This window comes from Caretta caretta, chromosome 1, assembly GCF_965140235.1.
Source record: "Caretta caretta isolate rCarCar2 chromosome 1, rCarCar1.hap1, whole genome shotgun sequence".
Lineage (NCBI taxonomy): Eukaryota > Metazoa > Chordata > Testudines > Cheloniidae > Caretta > Caretta caretta.
Window position 1 is genome coordinate 228,796,195 of NC_134206.1, and position 15,186 is coordinate 228,811,380.

At 39.5% G+C, this 15,186-nt stretch overlaps 1 protein-coding gene across 11 annotated transcripts in view; it reads left to right on the forward strand.

Moving 5' to 3' along the window:
• The first annotated feature begins 257 nt into the window (after nt 1-257).
• PHF21B (PHD finger protein 21B) overlaps nt 258-15,186 on the forward strand; it is a 209,233-nt gene continuing 194,304 nt past the window's right edge. Inside the window, exons 1-3 of one of the 11 annotated variants that reach the window (XM_048825068.2) lie at nt 258-767; nt 1,369-1,401; nt 1,684-1,749. In XM_048825068.2, the coding sequence (XP_048681025.1) occupies nt 714-767; nt 1,369-1,401; nt 1,684-1,749 (153 nt within the window). In that variant the 5' untranslated portion in view covers nt 258-713. The remainder of the gene's footprint in view (nt 768-1,368; nt 1,402-1,683; nt 1,750-15,186) is intronic. The other 10 variants (XM_048824960.2, XM_048824977.2, XM_048825024.2 and 7 more) reach the window with 10 other exon arrangements.

Below are 15,186 nucleotides of genomic sequence, written 5' to 3' on the forward strand. Positions count from 1 at the left end.
CCCACGCCCGGGGGCTCGCGCTGCCCTCTCTCTCCGCCGCGGACTTTGTTGTTCCCTCGCCCACCGCGGCGGCCGCGCGGCGCATGCGCCAGGCGAGCCGCTTCCAAGTCCCTTTTCCTCCCCCCCCCCGCCCCTTTTGCTCCATCCGGGCACCTCCGAATTAGCATTGACAGCCGTGGCACAACTTTTCCCGAGGCAAAGTGAAATCAAGGCGCGCACTCTGAGGAAAATATAGTCCCTGCCGTTTTAAGTCCCCCCCTCGTCCCCTCCGGAGGGGCGGGCGCGCTGCGGGGGGCGGTGACTCGGCTCCTGGGCGGAGCGGGGGCCGCCTGGGGCCCCCCGGGCGCAGCGCTGACGGGGGGGGGCTGGGGCGGAGTCCCCCCCCCCAGTTTGGCGGAAAGTGAGTGATGAGTCTGTGTCCCTAGCAAAGAGGCAAAGAACTTGCTGTGCAGCCTGAGTAGTTGTTTCTTTCGATTCTTGTTGTGGCTTTTTTCCCTTTCCTTTCCTTTTCTTTTTAAATTGCGCTGCTCGGGGTGGGCTTGCCTGAGGGGAGGGGGGGTTGGTTGGTGGCTGCGGAGGAAAAACCAAACCCCCCCCCCCACACACACACACTCCTCCTCCTCCTCCTCCCCCCCGAGAGCCAACGGAACAAAAACAAAAGAAACTTCGCCGGGCTCCGAAAGTGGCAGCAAAGTGCCTGGCAAGTTGCGGGGATGGAGCGACAGAGCTTGCAAGAGGCGTTAAAAGTGGAAATCCAGTGTCACCAGGTAACGCCGCGAGCCCGCGCGGCCGGCCCCGGGGTGCGCGAGCGGGCGGCTGCCCTGGGGGGGGGGGGGGGGGGAGAGGGGAAGGGGAGGGGGGGCCGCGGGTGCGGGCGACCCGCAGGGAGCCAGCCTTGCAGGCTGAGCCAGGCGCGTTTGCTCCTTGTCGCAGGGTCTATCGATCAGGGGAGGGGGGCTGGGAGTGCGAGTGAAGAGGGGGGAGGCTGGAGCTGAGCCTGGGGGAGCCGGCGAGAGGCGCCCCCCCGCCGCCCCCCCCGGGATCCCCTTCGGAATATCGAACACTTTGCAAAAGTAGTTTGGGAGACTGTTCGGCCGAGTTGTGTGTGTGTGTTGTGGAGCATCGGAGTTAACATTGCGGTTGGTGCTTGTGTGTGTGTGTGTGTGTGTTGGAGAGATTAGGACGAGACTTGAATATTTATGAGCTTTGCTTGAAACTGACTCGCAGTGTTTACTTGCCTCTTTGTTCCTTACCCCCCTCCCTTCCCCTTCCCCACACACACACACACACACACACACATTTTAAAAAAATCCATTAAACTTGGAACAGTTTCTAATTCCTCCTTTTTTGGGGTGGTTTTTTTTATAGAAACTAGTTGCACAGATGAAGCAAGATCCACAGGTAAATGCAGATCCTTTTTTCCTCTTCTTCAGTATTTTATCTCTGCTGTAATAAGCGCAGTTGTGCCGGGACAGCAGGATGAGAAACTTTATCAGTAAGAGATCTGATTTTGTAATCTTCACTGAGCTTTTTGACTAAAGAGGGTGTTTATGTGTGTGTGCATGCTTTTGTACGGCGTTGATGAAACGGATTTGCCTTTGAACAATGTCTTATCTCAAGTTTATTCATGACGGGTTAGTTTACACTTTGCCTTTAATATGCATTTTATTGCCATTTTTGCAGAACGGTGATCTTAAGAAACAAATCCATGAAAGGCAATCAAGAATAGCAGCTCTTAATGAAAAACAAGTAAGGAATAGATCGATTCAGTTCTGTTTCCCCCCCCATGCACTTTCTAAACATCCTAAAAGTGGCTGCGTTCGCTGAAAAATACCGAGAGCAGAGAATAAAATATCCATTTTCCTAAGTCTACAGTGAGAAAATGTATATTTTCAAAACGAGATCCGTTTCTTAGATCCCTTGCCTGGGGTGGGGGTTATAATAATAGTAAAAGGATAAGCAGTAGTTAAAACGTAAAAAAAAAAAATAATAAAAATGAGGCGTCCATTTTGAGTTGGTCGACATGTTTTAGGAATATGGAAAATTCTCCTGTCTTGGGCTACTTTGTGCACTTCCATGCAATGTGCTGAGCAAGAGAGTTGGGAACAAGGAGACTGGAGCCCAGGTCGGAGCCATTTCTGGTCTCAATTGAAAAACTGATTTTTATTGATCACTTTTTTTGCACTTGTCTTTCTCTTCCCTTGGTCTGATCTGACGTGTTAGCTTTGGATTTGAGTTCACTTAGGCACTTTCACTTTTTAAAAAAATAACCTGTTCCAGTTATAGGAAAATCTGAGGAGGGGAAACAAAACAAAATAGAAACCTTCCTCTCCCTCCCCCCCTCAGAAAACTTTTATTTTTTGTTTTGTTATGCACAAGTGACCCTTGTGTATAGTGCAATGTTTGACACCTCCTCCGCTCCTAATCCTCTTTCAGGATGAAAGAAAGTTCTTTATTGTGACTTTGTTTGGGTTAGATCAGCTGATGGCGAGGAGCTGTGATTGTTAGGTTTCAGCACCACGATCAGATGCCATTGAACACTCCGCAACCCCATGTTTCCGCTGCGCTTTGCAAACGCTGCACACGCACACACACACACACAACGACCCACTCCCTTGCCCCCCGCCCCTTCCACTTTCAGTACTTCTAATGCTTAAACGAAGCAGCGGCAGCAGCAGCTTGCAAAGCGAGTCCATGATCTGCCGGATTGAGTCACCATAGCAAATAACTTTCACCGTTCCACCTCCCCCCATCACAACTCCCCACCCCCCACTCTGCAGGATCATGCAGCTTTCCAAAAGCCCCTTTGGCAGCTAGATCCTGCTCCATCACCCCTCTCTTTCCCCCCGGCTGAATCGATCGCGATTCCTTCGGAATGCAGCAGCTCTTTCAGCACCAAAACTTGGAACAGCGCCTTTGGGGTTTTTTTTCCCCTCTCACAAAACAAAAAATCTTCCACCCTAGGAAAGAAACCTCGAGATTTGTAATATTCCTGGGGGAAAGAGAAGGAATTGTGTGTGTGTGTGTGTGGAGTTGTGGTTAAAGTTGAAAAGTGATCCGTGCATATTTAATATGTGCTCATAGAATGCATGCATGGATGGTGGTGATTATATGCAACCCTTTTCCGCCCAGTTTATTGTAATCAGAATTTGTCAGCACTCTCAATTTGGTAGTGGAAGCTTCCATTTTGTGAAGAAGGGGTGTTGGTTTCTTCCTAACATGGAGAAAAGTCTGCAGAGTTTGAAGGTGGGGGATGGGGCCCCATTCATGCTGAACATTACCATTTTGATTGCTTTGATGCCATTTTTGGAGGGGGAGGGGATAGACTACCCTATTCAGCCTAGCACAAAGATGTTTAATCACTGTATAGAATCAAATCAGATACTTTATTTTTTAAAGCAGATCTGACACTACATGATAGCTAAGGGCTGTTAGTCCTTTTATGCTGTGTAAAACAGCAAGTTGTTGACTCTAACACTACTAGGCTGAGCAGAGGATTTTTTTAAAACAAGGTAACAGCCTTTACTGCAACAATGCATCTTTATGTGTTCTTTCTTCAATGTGGAAATAGTTTTACTGGTTAAGTGGTATTTAGAACATACATTAGATCGTGTTTTGTGTATTGTAGCAACTATTTCAAGGCTGTTTAAATTTTTATGATGATAGTAAATGAGAAGCTATTTATTATGTGACATGCTGGAATTTAGATAAGGCAGAGAGAGATCTGAAAATACCATTTGAACATTCTGATGCAGCTGGGTGTAGAATATTGTCACCCATCTTACACAACATCTTCTTGGAATCCCAAACTAACTAGTAAACAAGGGTTACATGTTATCTTTTTAACTCCCACTACCCACCCTATTTTCTAAAAATCCCTGTAAAGTGCAAAGTAAATAAAAATAAAAGTCAGAAAACAGTAAATATTGGCCTAGTGATTTAAACTAGTATTTTTCTACAAAAGTCGACAGTATTATATTTCTTCTGCTTGTTTTGATGTTCTATGCAACAAGATAGATAGGGGCTAGGTGGTGATTTAGTATGCTCTTGCTCCAGACTGCCACCTCTGGAGGCCTGGTTTGAATCTTTCTTAGGTCACAAATGAAATGAGTTTGGAGGGCTCAGCCTTTGACCATGTCACAAAAGTATTATGTAACTTTGCAGATTTTGGTATGATTAGCAATTTCTCCTTAGAAAATGTCCATCACTGGATTATCAGATGCTACAGGGTATGATAGAGGTACCTTTAACATTAGTGTAATAGGTGTTTGTCCAATCATGGATCTGTTATTGATTTCAGCCTCTTGCTTGCATGAGTACAACGCCCTTCCCCCCTGCTGCTATACATTTAAATAAATCTTATGAAGCTTGGAGGGGCAGTAGTGATTGTTTCAACATATACTTTTGAAAACAGTGGGTTTTTAATTTCTTTTCAAACCTGTTGTAGATTTGTTTAGGAACAACTGATTTAGAACATGATAATTCTGGACTTTATTGTGCTTATACTAAATACAAAAGATATTAAGATTACATTTCAGTTAAAATGCACATGTGGATGATGAAATAGACAGTAAAATGAATAGATGATCACACTAACTACATCTGTTTAAAAATATAACAGTGGGGAGTAGTATCTTTCACTGCCCCAATCATCAGTTTCCCTTCTGAGCCATTGGAATTTATTGCAACATTTACTTTTTTTTTTTCCAATTAAAAATAAGAACACAGACAAAGTATCCAGATGGATTCAAGTGTTTGGGTATGGGTTCAAATGTGCAAAACATAGATTTATGCAAGAAATTGGATTTCAATTTACAACCAAATTAAATTCCTGTATAGTCATCCAGTATTTCTCTTACATTGTCAATGTACAGGAATATGGAATGAAATGTACTTTATAATATTTATTTGAAAATGTTGGGAAAATATTAAAGATGGGTTTTTTTTTAGTGTCACTTAAATCAATACTTAAATTTACCTCTTGCTCAGAAAGGCAAAGTTAGACTTTTCTTACATTAAGTCTACCTGCACATTTTGTACACTATAGTTTTGATGAATTGTAATACCATTTGAGAGTAGGGTACCTCTTCTTTAACAAGATATGATGTGTGAAGACTCCATTAGTTGGTCCAGTGGTTTTACACCTTGAATCCACATCACATGCAGAGCAGCAGTAACATTTTTATCTAAATTGTCAAGCAATAAGAATTTTGATGTAAATAAAAGAGTAATCATAAGAACCAGGTTTGTTCTTTAAAAGCATGTTTGAGGTACTCTGCTACACATATTTTTGTGCGTTCTGTTTGGCCATGAAGTCAATATGCTGTTTTTAAAAAAAATTACTTCTTAATAACAACACTTAACTGATTAAAAACCAAAGCAAAAACCCAAATCACAAGTTAAACTGTTTCTGAGATCAGCATTGGGTGGTAAACCAGGTCTTGGAAAATTAACAGTAAGGATGTGTATGTAGACTGCTATATTTTTAACTGTGATGAACTCTGAATTCAAACAGCCTGTCCTGGAGCACAGCAATAAAAATATGTCTTCCTGAAAGACATAATGTGTATACCATTCACTTGTGCATTGCCTCATTTCTTTACCATAATTTACTATCTACATAGAAGATCAACATTAGTCTCAAAGAGGATGTCCCACGGTGGGGTTATTGCTGGTTTGTCTTTTTGTAGTGCATATCTGAAATTAAATCATTGACTGTATTTTGCCATTGGTGACCCCGTCAAAATATCTTCATGGGATGTGTTAGACTTTGTAAAATTAGTGTGTGCTTCTTAAGCACAGGGAGTTTGTTGGAGACTCTTTCGTTCAAGATGTTGGCTTTATGTATGTTCTGTCTGTCTTTCAGAGGGGTGTTTTTTGATATAGTGAAATCCAAGCTGTGCTATGCCTGAAAATGGCAGCATTGTTTACACATGTGAAAGGGGAAATTATTGACATTTGCTAAAGCTCAGTATTTCATATGGTTGGGTACTTTCAAAATTGTTGAAATAAAATAGAGGTTACAAGTGTCAATGAAAACAGAGATAAGACCTGAACGGGGTTTCCAAATTAAGTAGAACCAAGGTCAAATTCTGCCCACAGAAAGATAGACTCAGAGAGAGAGAGAGAACTCTAAACTTATTTTGGTGGCAGTAGGCTCTAAGGGCCCTATCGAATGCTCATTGAAGTGAATAGAGATTATTTTTTATTTACTTGTATTGAAGTAGCACCTAGGAGCCCTAGTCATAGACCAGGAGCCCACTGTGCTAGGTACTGCAAAAACAGAACAAAAAGACAGTCTCTGCTCCAATATTGCTGTTGGATCATGGTTTTGGATCAGGCTCTAAATTGGTGATGAACCTTGAAGTGGAATTTTAAACTTTCCAATTACGCTTTGAGTCTTTAAAATGCAGACACAAGAAGTAATTTAAATGTGGGCTTGACTTTGCAGTCCTTCTGTACACAGAGCTTCTATTGACTTCACTGGCACTTCTGAACAAATGGAAAATCAAGTGAAGTTGTTGGATCTAAGTGAAGATTAGTTCTGGGCTGGTAATTTAGAAAGCTATAGTTCCTCATGTTTTCCTACAATCTGCTCGTAATTTATTGCTTGCTTTGCTATCTGAGTAAAAAATGACAAATTTACCATCCGCTCCTTGGAGAGGAAACTTGGGAATATAGTTTATATAAAGGCAATCCTAGCATTCTTCTTTATGCTTTCAATAAAGTTACATGAGATTAGGTGCCCATATTGGGGGAGGGGAGGAAAGGTTGTAAAAAGCATTTTCACAGAGTTTGAAGCACAGCACAAACATACTTGTGGTTTTCTGCTTTGCGTTTGATTTGCCCTTATAAAAACCACTGAAATTGCCAACCCTGAATGTAAACATAGTGCTGAAGGGGATTTTGATCAACATTTGCTTAGTGGCAGTCTGATTGGCAGGTGAAATGTGGTCTTATTCTAGCATTTTTCTTTTACTGTACACTATTCCATACATGTACAGTACATCACTTGGCAGTGCTAAGGGTTGAAAAGTGAATGTAACGTACATTCTAACCATTTAAAAGAGTACACTTTGATATTTTAGCCACTTAAAACACCTGCTGTCAGAACAGTACAATTGATTTCAATTAACTTTGAATTTCTTCAATAAGATGACTCTTATAATAACTCCAGTAATCCCATGATGCCTCATTAGAGGAGCTGGCTATGATGATTATCCCTGTGATTTAACAATTTTTTTCCCTTCTAATGCCTTTGTCTATTCAGAAAAAGGAATTATAGTAACAATACCTTTTTATTTCACATGTAGTCTTACACTAAAGATACTTGCTACCTGTTACATGTTGTATAATATCTAATTGTACTGCAGCAAGATATTTGTTCTTAAATATCTGATGCTTTGATAGCAAACATATCAGAGAAACTTTTGTTGTATGTGTGGAATGTATTTTATAGGTACCCTGTGTCACAGAGTTAGAAAGTTTTCAGAGTAGCAGCCATTAGTCTGTATCTGCAAAAAGAAAAGGAGTACTTGTGACACCTTAGGTCTTCACTGGGGGGCGGGGGAGGGTCGATCTAAGATACGCAACTTCAGCTACGAGAATAGCGTAGCTGAAGTCAACGTATCTTAGATTGACTTAGAATCACTTACTTCGCATCCTTGTGGCGCGGGATTGATGGCCACCGCTCCCCCGTCGACTCCGCTTCCGCCTCTCGCCCTGGTGGACTTCTGGAGTCGACGGCAGAGTGATCAGGGATCGATTTATCGCGTCTACACTAGACACGATAAATCGATCCCCAATAGATCGATCACTACCCGCCAATCCGGCGGGAAGTGTAGACGCGGCCTTAGAAACTAACAAATTTATTTGAGCATAAGTTTTTGTGAGCTACAGCTCACTTCATCGGATGCAGTGAGTTGTAGCTCACAAAAGCTTATGTTCAAATAAATTTGTTAGTCTCTAAGGTGCCACAAGCACTCCTTTTCTTTTTAGAGTTAGAAAGTGTTAGGTATGTATGCACAGCTGAAAAAGGCCATGCTCCCCCTCACTCTTTTCACAGAAGTTTCATTAGTGGGCCAGATCCTCAGTTCATCCAGATCAGTGTGGCTTCAATGGAGCTATGCCAGTTTACTCCAGCTGGGGATCTGGCCTGTTGACTTCAATGGGAATTCTGCTTGCGGTGACAAAGTAGAATATGGCCCTGTCTCTCCATAGTATGAGACTGGGGAAAGGGTTTTGTAGATTAATATGAAATCACATTTCCAGTGGGACAGTGCATCATTCTAAACACTTTTTTGTTCAAGTTGAGGAAACCATTTCTCAACTCATTCCATTTGATTTTTTTCAGTTGAAAGCTACAAAGGCACATAAAACCACATTAATACAGAGTTACTTTTAAATGTGTTTATCTTTGCTTTCCTCTTTATGGTAAAGATAACATATACACTGATTATAAAATGATACACTTCCCCCCTCCCTGCAAAATCTGAGGCATCAACACAATTTCTAATCAATAAGAGTTAAAGGGTAGAAGTTTGCAAATCAATAAGACAAGGCCATGGTAAATGGTGTGTCTATGACCATGATGTCAAAAAGGGGGCGGTTTCTACATGCAAAGTTGACTGAAGCTGGCAAAGTCTAAAAAAAACGAGCTGCAAGTCAAGATAAGAACAAAGAAGAACAAAAAAAAATTGGATTAATTGAAATGCAGATTTGTCTTTCTCCCATTAAAGTAAAGTCAGTTAGTGTAGCCTGACTGAATCATATTTGGTCTGCCTTTTCACCTCCGCTTGTTAAATCACCCTATGTACATTTCTTTTAGGTATATCCTATTTGAGGATTTCTTTTTTACTTAAGGTGGTACCACCTCATTGTTTGAAAATGCTCTTCTGAAGATAAAATGTACGTCCTTAAGCGCGTGCGCTCGCATTTGTTTTTGAGTCAGCTACTTATTGTTATGTAGTAGCAATTTCCAGAGTGTCCTATGAAATTGCTGATGCGGCTTAGTTCTAGCTACAGCCTCCCGACTCCCAGTAGTAAGCATCTCTTGAAATCTAATACGTACTACTTTTTTTTTTTTTTTTTTTTTGCACAGCACATACAGACTGTTTAATATACAAAGAAAAAGGGGAAAAAATATGAAGCAGCATTTTTTTTTTATTTTTAACTCACAGAATAGTAAACTTGTGGCCCAAGTTTAGGATAGAAATGGACGCACTTGGCTGCTGGGAAAGTAAAACACAAAACTAGGGCTGCTTGTGGCTGCAGTAAAATCAACACAAGAAGTAGCTCTAGTGTGTAGCATTTTGTCTAAGAACTCTGTAGAAATGATCTGCAGTGCTGATCTGTGTTTTTGAGAAACGGTGCTCCTTTTCAAAGTTTGGATTTAGTCCTAAGAGACTAGGTGTACAGGCTGTGGCAGGAAGAGAGTGTTTGCCTAAAAATTTTTTTGATTGCTTACATTTAAGCAACAGAAGCATGTCACTGGGCTTGAAACAGAAATCAAATATGTATAGTATATAGAAGGTTTTTCTTTCTAGAACTATTTCACTTGATAATGTTGTCCTTTCTTTGTGAGGTAGCTTATCTTGCATCCAGGGAGGAAGGGAAGAGACTCTTTGGGCTAACTCAGTTATTGATAACAGATCTTAAAGATTACGGAAAGTAAAAAAATTATATTGCATTTTGATTAACATGAGTCAAGCGAGAACATTGAAACCTTAGACATGCAACGCAGATTAACTTGCATTTTCTGTAATTTTCCGTTTTCTGAAGCTCTTTGAATTAGCTAGGATTGCCTAAAGATTTATTGACGAATTGAAGCTTTTCTTAAGTGTGAAAAAGATGAGAAAAGATTCCTGTCTCAGAACTGTACAGATTCAAGTGTGTGTGTGCAAGGTCTTTCTTTTTGATATCATTCAGGCAGAAAGTCAATATGCGCATGTAAATGAGCCTGAAAATGTAATTAAAAATATATACATACTGGTGACTGTGATACAGAATTTAATATGAGATGCAGGTTACAAAGTGACAAGTAGCATTTCCTATAATCAGCGATACTAACTCTGCTCTATGATTTATGCATTTCATCTGCTATTAAATGCACCATAGATAAATGCTAGCATTATTTCTTAAAATATAATTTTTCAGCACAGTAAGCAAATGCAAAAAATATCTTGCTCCCTCTTCACCCTCTCCCCTCCAATCCCCCCCCCCCCCAACTAAAATCCCCACTATCAAGATGTTACTACAGAGAGGAGAAGAATTCTGTAGAAGGTCAGATAAAGGCCTCCCTGATAACGTATCTTTGCCTGAAAGAAAATGTCACAAAATAGACTTATTGGTGTTGTTAATGCATTAAGATCAAGGAAGTTTTGGAAATTGTTAACATATGTCTAGGAATCAACATACAGATGAAAAACTGGACAAATTGCCAGCAGAAAGGCATAAATAATCTTGGCCTCTTTTTCAGTGTCTGTAGCATAATATTGTTTTGCACATGAAAGGTAAATTAAGAGGCAGATGTCTCCCAGATTCCAAACTTAACAACAAAGACCCAGGCTCTTTTTCCTAAAGTATTCTCATCCCTTCTAAAAGTTAGGTCAGAGTGATGAGAAAGTAAAATGTCACTATAGAAATTAACAATTCCACTTTCCAGCTAACAGAGAAGCTACTTTTCAAAGGTTTATTTCTCATTAAACAATAAAAGTGAAACATAAATATGTTTCTGTAAACATCCCTGCAGCCCATAAATATATATAAATGAAGCCAGTCTGATTTACGTTATTTTGTTAACATTCTTTGCTGAGTAGGCTTGGATGGAGTACAACCTCTTCATATAGAGGATCTAATTATAAATACAAGGGACAGAACCAAATAAGCAGTCTTTAAAGGGAAAAGAATCTGGCAGCTTTGTTTAAAGTGTCCTTTAATGAACTTCTTTAGCAGCTTGTATCTTAGCAACACATTTTATTACATACCAGTGCGGGAGAAGCAGTTTGCAGATGGAGTTGCACACAGTAATTTATTTCCACCCCCCCTTCTCCTCCCCCCACCCTTTTCTCTGTGGTGACTCAACTGGAATGTTCAGACTAGCTTTCTAACACTGATAGCTCACTCTAAATCCCTGATTGGTTCATTTGTATCTGTTCTGTTGTCTTAGTTGATGAAGAAGGCATTTTACTATGTTAAATACATAGTGACTTTGCTTGCTTTTAGAAATAGATGCAGATATGACTATTTTGAACGGGCACAGTGTTTAAAATAAACACAAGTTTGCTTCTTGCAATCCACCTCCCTCCCACACTGTACTTTCTTCTGTGTGCTAACTCATGTACATGGCACTGACCAGTTTCTAGATTTGTTGACTATTTACTCTCAACTCCTAAATGGGGTTATTTTAATCTATTATTCGCTGTGCTAAAATTGAATGGAATCTTATAAGAACATTTACAATCTTTTTTTTCTTCTTCTTCTTCTTAATCAGAAACCTACCATTTTAAAATCTAAATGCATCAAGAAATAACTGGAGTTATATAAAGCAGTCTGTTACTATCCCCTTTTTTGGATAATCTGTAATCCTTACTACTTTTTGATAACAGTCCCTTTTGCTGATTATGGGCCAGATTCTACCAGTTTGTCTTGAATATTCAACTCTGTGAGTAGTAGCTTCATTGATTTCAGTGAGACTAATCAAGTAGTGAGGTACTACTCAACATGAGTAAGGGTGGCAGAATCTGGCCCTATAAGATTTGATTCCTGTTTTAAAGTGGATGGGGGGAGGAAGGGGAAATGCATTCGATAAACAAAAGTAAACACTATTCAACTAACTCTGAATCTGAACTCTAGAGTCAGATTTTCATCTCATCTGGACAGGTGTAAATCCAGAGTAGCTCGATTGACTTCAGAGGAAAGATTTTGGATTTGCAGTGGTGTAACAGAGATCTGACCCTGGCCTGGATATTTGGAGGGGGGATGAAAAGGAACTAAAAAATTAAGACAGAACTCGGGGAACCTAAAGAGGCATTTTGGAAGTAGTGCTAAAGATATTGGTCTTGGAGAAGCTTTTGTAAAATGTCAGTTGTAACAAACAAGTCAGAGCTAATATTCAAAAGATTCTATTAAATAAACCCATTTCACAAAGTCCATTGCTAGTCGCAAGAGGATAATAAATCATTTATGAAGGCCATGGAATTTTTTTTCTTCTTTCCTTCACATTTGTTTAACTGTAAATTCATTCCCAATCACTTGCAAATCCTTACATTCCTTGAATCCGAAATTAAATACTAAACTTTCTTTTCAGACTAAATGATGCATGCGTTTGACTCTAGTTTTTTCTCTGATGGGTCAAGGGGTAGTTTCTCTTGTCACCTCAGCATTTGAGATACTCCAGCCAAATCAGTAGCATTAAAGTAATCCATTCTACTTGAAAAAAAGATGTACAATACAATGGATGAGCCATCCGTCTTTGAAAATGCTATGATATTAGACCCTAGATAGTGGGCTGTCCTCTGAATCCGAAAGTGATTTAAGTTGCCATGTGATTAACTTATTCTTTTCTTTTTGTGATTCAGTCCACTGTTTATTAACTTAAATTGGATTGAAAAAAACTCTAAACTGTGGCATGCATCAGGATCTTGCACAACTGCCAGGATTAACGATGATAGCCTGAACTGTTGAACAAGCAAAATCATGAAATTCACAATATTGTTAGACAAAAGGGATTATATGCTTTGTGGTAGTTGTATTGGTCTTAATAGAAAGGACCACCATTTTCTAGTACATTTCATATCCCACTGTGAAGGATAACATTTACAGAAAGTGTAGCATTTGAAGCCCTTGTCTCACTATCATTATGTTTTTTCTATTTCAGTGTCTGGAATATTTAGGCAATGTGTAAAAGCAGGAGACTTAATATATATAAAGAAACTCCCTCTGCAGATATTGTAGTAGTGAAGAAGACAATGGAGCATTTAATTATTTCTCCAAGATTCAGTATGTTAAAGAAACAGTTAGAAACCCGTGTATCTGATTTACCAAAGCAAAACAACCGTCTTGAATTTTTCTTCTCAATTCAATAAGACAAGAAAATATTCTTGTTTCTAGAAGCACAAGCACTTCCAGAAACTTCTTTAAGTTTCTGAGCAATAGCATGGTAGCTCATTACAGAAGTACTTTGACTGAGGGAAACTTAAAGGAACTTCCATCCCCAGATGAAGCAAAAGACTCATTTATAAACAATGAGTGCAGCAACAATAGAAAGCTGAGTGCATTCTGCATGAATAATATAACTGAGGGTTGTGAAAAGCCTGTGATTTTAGTATGCCAAACCCAGTGTAGGATTGCAGTGTTCAGCTGATTTCCACCCCCTCCCCCCAACACTCAGGATTCATCCTGTCTCTCCCCCATGCATATGCGCAAACATACGCACTCAGAGAATTAGCTATGATGAATAAAAGAGTGAAGTCTTCAAACTACTGTGCAGGGATGTTGAGGGTTGAAATTACATTCACAAAAATGAGGGAATTCAGGGCTGAGGCTGGAAATCTAGGCCAATACTCCAGCCTTAATGCTTATCTTATGTGTGGAGGAAAAGCCTAAGACATGACTTAAGACTACAGTTTGGATGTCATCCTTTATTTTCAGCTTAGATAGTTTGACTTTCCTTGGCTTTGAGAGTTTAAATCAGAGTACTTACATGGGCTCTAGTAGGAACTCTGAGTCCTTGGCATCTCTAAAACTCCAGTTGCTTTTATGTATGCATTTAAATATGCATTTAGACGTCTGACTTTAGGTGTCCAGGTTGAAAATTTTGGCCACAGATTTTTTATCATTACATTTCCTTAATTATTATTTTTTAATGTAGTCCTCTGGAAAGGTACTGATTGAAGCTCTTTGGGGTAGGGACCATCTTTTTGTTCTATGTTTATACAGCACTTAGGGGTCCTGGACCATGACTGGGGCTCATAGGTGCTGCCACAACATTAATAATAATTAATATAATAATAAATATTACATTGAAAGTATCAGTGGCTAAAGTTTACCCATTGTCAGGTTTACAGCATGAGTGCTGGTAGAGCAAGGTTTGCCTAAAACTTCTCTTGGAGTCTGTCTATACTAGGTAAAAAAAGTGGGTGTTTGCAAAGTGATAACTAACCTGTTATGGCAAATATTGTAAAATGCTAGTGTAGACAGGGCAAGTTTGAGTTTTACCTTAATTATGCTGGTTGAGATAAATCCTACAGGGTCCACTATCATATGTTTGCTATTGTGCTAAAAAGATACCTCTTTCCCTTTAAAGATGAGAATGTAGCTTTTTTTTTTTTTTTTAACCAGTTCAGTCCTAGGTGCCTCTTTGCTGCCAAATGTGAAAGATTTTGTATGATGTGGACAGCTGTGTACTAAGAATTAGACCGAATCCACTAACTCATTTCACATAGATCACCAAAAATTTATCATATAGTAACAACTTTAAATTTGCTACATTGATCTGATTCAAAGCAGTGACCAAGAGGTGGAGAGCTTCATATGTCATGACCAATTTCCTGAGTCTTCTGTTCCTCTGTTATATTTTTTCAAGTGGTACTTTTTTTTCCTTTTGAAAATATCTGGGCCTGGATCATCAACTTGTGTAAATCAGCACAGTTCCATTGTCTTCAATGGAGCTATGCCAGTTTGTACCACCTGAGGATATGGACCAGGGGTATAAAAATTCCACCTAATTATACTTAAAGTCTCATTGACAAATTAACCTCATAGCAGCAGTAAGTATGGGCCAGCTCCTGAGACCATTTTTCAGTGTTTAAACTAGATTTACTCAGTCCTCACCAAAGCCTCTTTCCACTGATTCAATGTGAATTTGCTTGAGTAAGGACCTCAGGATTTGGTCTATACTTTGGGGGCATTTTGTAAATAGGAGGTTTTAAAAAGTGATCAGTAGTTATTAAAGAAAAAAAAAGGTCCTGATAATAGGTGATTTAAATATTACCTTTCCACATATTTATTTTACAGTTCACCATAGCTCTGAAAGAGCTGTACAGGTTATGTATTGATTGCAAAGCTTCTCAGCCTTTACAAACTATCATGTAAATACATAATTATGAAGTTTTTAAAATGCATATTACTCACCAGATTGGGTGAATATGTGACCTGAGATTTATTCAGATGCAGATTCTTGACACG